We start from the raw sequence: 8,821 nt of genomic DNA, 5'->3' as shown, positions 1-8,821 counted from the left end.
CATAATTATTTTTTTTTTAAATTGTCACATTTTTGTAACATTACGTAACCTACTTTAGTGCAATGTATAGCCTACCATAAACGGAAAAAACAACTTCAACATGCTTTCTTTAACACTAGGACTAGGACTAGTGGACCCTAGCACTAGTGGAAAGTTCCCGTACCAGGCAGTTAAAATAAAAAGCAGCGTGTTTTCCGTTTCCACCCAGTGGAGGTAAATATTGTGCTAACTAACTTTAAAATTGACATTAACTCCATCAGTGGTTGATGGACACTTGCAAAGATGAATAATTTTGGAAATAGTTAGCTAGCTCCACCTAGGCTAATCAAAGTGCCCAGCATAGCCTAGCTTGTTCAGTGCAACATATAAACTTTTTTTTTTTTATAGAACATCTGCATGTTATGTTACACAGCCTTACCTAGAATGTTATAACCTGTATATATTTTTGGTTGCAACTAAAAAATTTAAACTACCAATTCTCCTGAGAACAGAATTTTTTTTATATAGTTTGAAACCATGACTCTTGCTTTGAGTCCTTTTTGTTTTGTTTGTTTTATTAATAACATATTGAACATGCAAAACTGTAAACAACAGCATCAAACCCAAAAGCAGGCCACATAAATAAAACGGGTACAACATAAAACATTTTGCAAACCTCTCTGGTAAGCTAGCACTTGTTCGCCACTAGCTAAACCAAGTCATATCATGTATTATTTTGATATCAATGCATTTTGAATAATTTCTAAGAAAAGGGATTCCTCTCCCACAAGATGGTTCGAATAAGAGGCTTGATTGCGAACAATATTTTTTTAATGATGAAGGCTGTAAGAAAAGAAAAGTCAACATGTCCTTTAACAATGTGGCTTAATTGATCTCACCACAAGAACGTGGAATTTCAAGACTTCCGCTAAATTACAACTTTGCATGCTACACTTAAGTTTAAAAAACATTCTTTAATAGAAGCATGCAAGATAAAACATCAAGATACAACTTGCATCAAAATAGATTCTCAGGAAACGTTGAGGGCAGCTTGTCTGCTACGTCTACAGTACTGGAGGACAAAATCGATCAGTGCACCGCGAGGAAACACCACCACAGTCCCACGTTATTTATATTGCAATAAACATGACAAAAATATAACTTTGTTAAAATTATTTCCCTCCAGTCATTTCAGCTGTATTTTTTTAACACTTCGTATAGGCAACTTAAGTCAACAATATATATTTGTTTGTTTCTTTTCATTTGACGTTAAAATTGGTGTTCCACTGGCAACACAAACGAGAAACGGCAGAGGTTTAGTCTGGGCGGCGGGTTTACATTCTTGGCAACAACAGCACCTCTTTTGCATTTCAAAGAAAAGTCGCCATCGGCGGCACTCAAAATATGGATGCGGCTAATCTCAGTATTTCATTAAGAATACAATTTTCTGGATGAGTTTAATATATAGTCATATTTAACAGTAACACTCTTGGCCAACGTGTAATCAAAATGCAGAGATTTCAACAAAGAAATTTTACAAACACATTCTATTCACTTTTTTTTTTCCCTGTCACATTCATGTTTCATCTGAAAAGGTGTTGTTGCAGTAGGTGTCCACTGGGTGGCAGCATGTAGGTATCTTGGCTTGCTGATCTTCCGCTGTTGAGGGTAATGAAATCACAACACTGAAGCTCATTACGGGCTCCCACCCACCAGTCTCTCATTTGGCTTCTTGGACACCAACTGTAGGGGTCTGGATGCTAAAAACAAAAAGAGAGACATGGGTGCCTTAAGAAAGAGAACGGAGATTAGGTTTTTACTGCATATTTCTTGTTTTTGTTATTTGTTTGTTTTTTGTTTTGTTTTTTTTTTTGCAGGGTTGGTCAAAAGAGATTCTGGGATTCTTGGAACCTCTTGCTGATTCTGATACCTACAAGGACAACTTGTTGATACCTTTGCAGGACAATGAGGGTCTCTCTGTGCTTCCTGTCTGACTGTATGGCTGTGAGGTTTGGGCACGAACCCTTGGAACCTCTTGCAGATTCTGATACCTACAAGGACAACTTGTTGATACTTTTGCAGGAGAACGAGGGTTTCTCTCTGTGCTTCCTGTCTGACTGTATGGTTGTGAGGTTTGGGCACAAACCCTTGGAACCTCTTGCAGATTCTGATACCTACAAGGAAAACTTGTTGATACCTTTACAGGAGAACGAGGGTCTCTCTCTCTCTCTCTCTCTCTCTCTCTCTCTCTCTCTCTCTCGCTCTGTGCTTCCTGTCTGACTGTATTGTTGTGAGGTTTGGGCACAAACCCTTGACCAAAAGGCAACAGGTATTTGGTACTCTTTGTTTTCAGAGGATCCTTGAGTAGTACTGAAATGACTTTGTGTCAAACGATTGCTTCGTGACCATCATTTTGACAAACATAAACTTCAACATGTTGGGTATTTGCCGCATTTCTCAGGTGCCTCGGTGAGTGTTGAGGATTCCAGCACTCACTGGGAGGTTGATGGTGATACAATTGTCACACTACATTGGTATCATTATGTAAATTTTGGGGAGCTGTGAGATGCAGAACTACCCATAAAAAGTCTTCCAAAAACAAAAAAGGTGGAGTAATTATGTCCCTTTTAGGCTACCGTATTAGCATGGTGGTTCAACATGGTGGCCTCCATGAGGGGGTTTGCTCCCATGTAGATATGAAAAGCTCTTCCAGGTTTATTAAAAACCCCTTGACTCATTATTTCAGATAATTATACGGTGATAAATAGATTGTTATGAACGCTGTATTCCATTTTTGCTAATAAACGCCACCAAATCCAACACGTTGTCACTTTAAAAGGGACGATTTGTTTCTTCTCACCTGGTTATAGATGGACATCAAACACTCCTTCCTCCACAGTCTCGATATCCTCTTCGGCGATGACTGAGGGATCACAAAAGTTGAATAAACTAAATCATAAACAGGATGAAAATCAAATACAAACACAAATGGCTAAAAGCTACAGTTTAATAAGAATTAGAGTTTGGTGGCCGTACGTCTGCTTTTTCCATTGTTTAGCCAGTTGATCAGTAGGCGCGCGTGGCGGGGAACCACTTTTGCTAATGTCTGATGAACTCTATTGTGTGAGACCTTTAAAATGTCATCGCTCCAAAGACAAACACACACATAACCCGAAATAAACAAGTTACCAAAAGTCCTCAACGCTCCATTTTTATGAGATGGCGACAGCCATCAACTGTTTTTAAATTACTTTTGTCATTTATTTGTTCTTTGTATGACAGTATTGTTTATTTTTGTAACATCAGAAACATTTAAACACTTTAACGACATATTTAGAGAATTTTAAAAGTTCAAAAATTGGATCCCCATTTCAAATCTGGTGCCAATGATGGACGTAACTGCCACATATACCAAGTTTGTTCAAGATTGACAAAAATGGATCGAAAAGTTACTGTGATGCTGGTTTGCTCTTCTGGATTAAGCATGAAGGAATTTTGCGCTGTGGAATAACCCCATAATGGGTTATGTTTGTAGATCCTTGGGCATTATCTAAACAAAAGTCCAACATTATCGCGAGAGGCTCAGAGTGGAACCAATTTTTAGTTTAACGTAGCATAACACAAAGCGTTATTTCTAACGAGAATAAAATTACTTGGACTTCCGTGGACGTCTATCTGTCCAGTCCTATTACTGCCTGTCTTCAAATTGACAGGGAACATTCTTGGGACACAGACCTTGGACAGGTTCAAAGATGGCTAACCTTGACCTATTTTAAGAGGTATTTTAAGAGGTTAAAAAGTCATATTCTGTTCTTTTTTGTTTTTGTTTTTTTGTTTTTTTGAAGGGTGGAGGTGACAGCCAATCAGAGTAGAGCGACGCCGTGATGTCAGCGGCTGGTTTAGCTAGCTGCAAGCTCTGTTTCGTTTGTGTGTAAATATAACCGCTGACATATATTACGTAAAGCTAGCAAGAAATAAAACACTTCTAAAATTGAAAATGCTGTTTTTAGAACCTGATAACACCTCTGGAAGTGATTTATAAGACATTTTGCAGACATCAGCATACATGCTAACTTCCGCTAACTTGTCAAAAGCTCATGTACGCGGACACGCACGCCCTCCTGCAGATGCAGTTAAAACGCATATATTGTTTATTGAACATGTACAAATTGTACATAAGACAATAAGATCTTGATGTAAATAACAAATGTACAACTGATTTTATTCATGTTTATACGTTGCAGTGGGATACAATGCTGATACGGCCGAGGGTATTTTAGCATGGCGCTATATTTAGCAGTGTGAAGGCGATGCTTTTACCTGTGTTCTGCAGGCTGGGTGGGGTGCTGGCGGGTGGGGGGAAGCTGTAGGATCTGGCCTGGAGAGCCGGCGGCGTCTCGTGGCTGATGCTCTTCGCCCTCTTCCGGCACTCGACTGCCAAGCGGCCCCGACATGCCTTGTGGCAGTTCACTCCGCAGGCTGCCGCCGGAGCGGAGCGAGAGAAAGACGAGGGCAAGGAGAGGTGGCGAGAAAGCCGGAGAGGATGGAAGGATTGAAAGAGAGGCAGGGAAAACCGCCGGGAGGAGAGACGGGGAGGTGGAGAGAGAAGGAGAGGGTCAGAGACCGAGACGGGTGCAAAACGATAACATCGGTGCAAACGGGAAAGCTAATGGTGGCGGGAAAGTGTTCATACAGGAACAGTGGCACATGCACCCAGAGGTCCTGAGTGTGCCTGACAACATTTCTGTCCACCAGGGGGAGTCTAAGAGGGCAGGAGTGACAAGACAGCAAGCAAACAATGTTATTTGAACAGTCTAACATTTGTTTTGTGTTGCTAAAATTAGGTTCCCTTGTGAACATATTAAAGGATACCTTGTACCTTACTGTACACTGTAAATCGCCAAGAAATAATACTCGCAACCTACTTTGTCATTGCTGTTAATTTGTGGCATATTTGAGGAAATAAAGCCAGCGGGGAGCAGTTTTTTTGTTCCGAATTTTCAGGTTTATATCAACTTTCCAGCAGTTTTAGAAGTTAGCGCCGCTCACTTTGTTTCTCACTGACATAGCGTAAGGATGTAGGCTTGCTAGGCTTATTTTTAACCTCATTAATAATGCACAGTCCAGCAAACAAAAGAATAAGACCAAACTTTGAGGGTTTTTGGGTAAGCTAGCCAAGGCAGAAGTGGAAACAAAAGATAAGTTATTCTAAATGTGACATTGTGCGCCACCTGTGGGTAGCTTTTTGTATGGTGTCCATTTGAACCAGGACCTGACCTCTGGAGATGGAAAATGAAGCAAACACAGAAATGCCAAATCTTGCAGTTTCTTGAGTGGCCCATTGAGGCTGGCTCTGAAAAACAAGTCACTCCCCCAGAGACCCCCATGTTGAAATCCCCCCTTTTTACAGCAGGAATAAACATGTTTACAAATTGAGAGGGAAAAAAAATAATAATGGTTTTCATCTCTTTAGCTAGTTTCCCCTTTCATGGCAACTGCACAAGTAGTGAATTGTTTGGGGTTTTATTATTTTTATTATTTAATTAGCTCTTCAGTTTGAAGTATTTTAAGTAAAATGCACAAATAACTAGGGGTGTGGTCACTTTGAGTGACAGCTAGTATGGGTCACCTGCTAGCAGTGGTAGGTAGCAGGTGCTGTTTTGTTGTTTTTTTTTGTTTTTTGTTTTTTTTATGTATCTGGTATAATAAGGCTTGTGATGTAGTTAATTGCATAAACAGACCATCTGAGAAATTTGTACTCCGGTGTTTCCGATAAGTGAAAGTTCAGGGTTACTTAATTTGTGTATTAGCACCGTAAGACAAGTTAGCAGGTATTGATAGCTTGGTGAAGTTCTATCCACTGTTACTCCATTGTTACTGAGGCAATATCCCAGTCGTAATACTTTGTACATATACGACAAAACAACCTTTTTGCTGTGCAATCCACAAAAATATGTCAATAAAATGCTCTCACCCAGGATAGCATGTTAGCTTCTGCTTGTTTTGTAACTCAGAGATGAGGGCATGTTTGGGTTTCAATCATCCTGCCTGGGTTTGGCTGGTCTTGTCAACACGCCACCTCTTTACCCATTTATGGATTGTCTAGGCCTTATGTCGAGTCAGGGACTGCCAAGATGGCAACATTTGCAACCATTTGAGCTGAAACCACCATTTTAGAAAACCTGCGCATGACATCATGGAGGGTTTGAGTTTAACGTACCGGTGGGACCTCGGTCTAATTGTCAAAGGTGAGGAGAGCACCCAGAGGCTTGATTGCTAGCAAAGATTAACAAAGTACATCCAATCTCTAAGAGTCTGAATTGGGGGGGAAGTCATAGTTCATTCCAGCACAGCAATAGATCATTTGTTTCAATTACACTCCTGCCACTTTGTCTCTCTCTCTGGGTTCGGGCTAACAATGGTAATGGGGATGAATGGCTGTGGGGCTCTCTCATTGACTTCTGCTGGTCTCACTAATGCACTGGAACACTCACACACTCCCACTTCGAGAGTTCCAACTCCCCCGACTGAAGATCAGATGGCGAGCTGTGAGCGCCTAAACGCTTCCAGCAGCACTCACTTCGAAACGTTTGATACATTATGCGGAAAATCTGAAATTAAACCGAGAATTTATTGAAAACATCACCCAAATATTATTCTTCCTTAACCTCTAATTTGCCTTGTAATTAACTAAATTATGCTGCGCTCAGTGGGGAGTCTTCCATCTTCTTCCAAACATGCGCTTCGGGCTGCCGTGAACATTGCGCGCAGTGGACCGCGAGACCTCAAAGGTTCCCAAAGACCATTAATTACCCCAGTTGCTATGCAACTAATGTTTCATGATAACTTCCAAGCAATTTAGCGACTGTTTGCTAGCCAAATTGAAATGAACCAGAATGAATGAGGAAGCAGATAATATTGAGTATAATAAATAGTAAGTAGGGGGGTAGGGTAGGGTGGTGGTAACCGAATCCCTCCCCAGAGACTTATTAATGTGACGTTATCTGAGACGAACACATTTGGCTTGCACATTTCACTCCGTCATATTGATTTCTAAACATTGCATATTTCACAGCTTCTCATTATTCCACATAATATGGCAGAAAAACATTAAAAAGGAATGTGTAACCATCACTTAATGTTTATAATATAGGGGCTGTTTGAATATCTTAGTTGTGGTGGGGACAGTTCAACAAATCAGCTAACAGCTAATTAGCGAAGCTACCTTGTTTTTGTTTGCAGATTACCTTTCAGCTAACTTTCAGAACCATTAGTTAGCTGTTCCCACCACTGCATCCTGGCTTTGATTCCTCGAGTGAAATGTCTCTTTTTACAGATATATCATAAAATTTTATGTTTGAGAGATGTTTAATTTCAGGGTTAGCACACATCAGTCAGTCCTAGCTCTTTAGAGAGGCGGCCACAGCGGCGGTACAGCCTGTAAACAAATTTTAGCATCAGCAAGTTAAGTTTGCTAATGTTAGCGCTCCACAGTGATGCTGTGATTTGTGAAAATGCTTTTATTAAAAGCATTTTCTTGAACCTCAGACAAACCCTATCCAGCCCACCTGCTCCTGGCGGGTTTATCCGGGCCGCCATCGCTGCCCGCCTGTACAACATCAACTCATTCTGTTGAGCAACAGAGCTTCACTGTTGAAAACGGCCTCCCACTCGTACGTTTAAATTCTAATCATTCATGGCTCTAAAACCTCCAGCAAATAATTGTGCTTTGTGTGTATCGGTGTACTTGGACATGCAGTTAAAGAGCGTGATATATTTGCAGTGGTTTGTGTTGATAACATTTACTCAGCGCTCCAACTTGTGTTTGATGTTTCTGGGCCATGAATCAATCCTTCCAAAAAGAACAAGGCTATAGCCTGAACATATCTTACCTTTACACTTGTAGCCTTGTTTGTAGAAGCCCCATATCTATTGGGGGGGTAGAAACAAAAAACGAATCGGGTTAACAGCAGTGCATTAGACCGTATGAAATATTAAACAGCATTTTTGCCGACAGTGCTCGTAACCTTGAGTCTAGCCCTACGATCACATCTGAAAAGACCAGTTTATTAATTAAATTTTGTTTTATCCTGAATAATTTGGGTTTGAGACCCAAAGATGAACAGAATATAGTTTAGACTAGTGTCAACTTTTATTTCTTGGTATATCCTTTTTAGTGCCTGTGGCAGTATTTCTAAAAGACTACCAACAAAACATATTGTCATATTGGTCTGTTTTTCCAAAAGGTACAAGATAATTTATTGATCATATGCAGGTTAACACAGAGTCAACAGTGCAATGAAATGCTTAGGATGAGAAGGACTGTTCAAACTCGCAGGAAGTACTAATAGCATGCAATATAAATACCGAAAATGTAAGCATATGTAAAAAAATAAATAAATAAATAGAAATTTAAAATAAAAAATAATAGTCAGCAGTAGTCAGGTTGTAGTATTCACAGGTTGTGGTTATGGTGATGGGAAGTGTCACTTTTTACATGTTCGTGACATATTTTTCCTGAAAAATTCCAAGTTGGAGAAAGGTTGGATTGGCACCCATTGATAGCCTTGCCATTTTTTTTTATTTTTTTTTACTCCGGGGCTTGACTCGAGATTACGAGCATATTAGTAGGGAGGGGTGTTATTTCAAAAAATTTGGAAATATACACGGAATAAACCATAGCAGGATAAATGTTGGGTCATCTGGTTCCAAAAACCCATATGGACGGAGCCAGTGAAGATATCGAGTTCAAAAATCGCCAAAAATATCGACAAAAATGTCATATCTCGAGAACCGCTGCAGAGACTAGAAACTAGAGACTTGAAATTTGGCTCCAAATGTT

General features: G+C 40.1%; 1 protein-coding gene across 5 annotated transcripts in view; it reads right to left on the bottom strand.

Annotated features, from left to right (window-relative positions):
* Positions 1-385: 385 nt before the first annotated feature.
* Positions 386-8,821, bottom strand: part of LOC117504709 (RAS guanyl-releasing protein 2-like) — a 67,017-nt gene continuing 58,581 nt past the window's right edge. For 3 of the 5 annotated variants that reach the window (XM_034164204.1, XM_034164205.1, XM_034164208.1), the window contains exons 14-16: positions 7,872-7,908; positions 4,300-4,458; positions 2,844-2,902 (exon numbers count right to left, since the gene is read on the bottom strand). In XM_034164204.1, coding sequence (XP_034020095.1) covers positions 2,844-2,902; positions 4,300-4,458; positions 7,872-7,908 — 255 coding nt within the window. Of the gene's footprint in view, positions 1,740-2,839; positions 2,903-4,299; positions 4,459-7,871; positions 7,909-8,821 lie in introns of those variants that run through there. The other 2 variants (XM_034164207.1, XM_034164206.1) reach the window with 1 other exon arrangement.

Source organism: Thalassophryne amazonica, chromosome 23 (genome assembly GCF_902500255.1).
Source record: "Thalassophryne amazonica chromosome 23, fThaAma1.1, whole genome shotgun sequence".
Lineage (NCBI taxonomy): Eukaryota > Metazoa > Chordata > Actinopteri > Batrachoidiformes > Batrachoididae > Thalassophryne > Thalassophryne amazonica.
The sequence above is the reverse complement of the archived record's forward strand: the minus strand, read 5'-3'. Positions and strand labels throughout refer to the sequence as shown.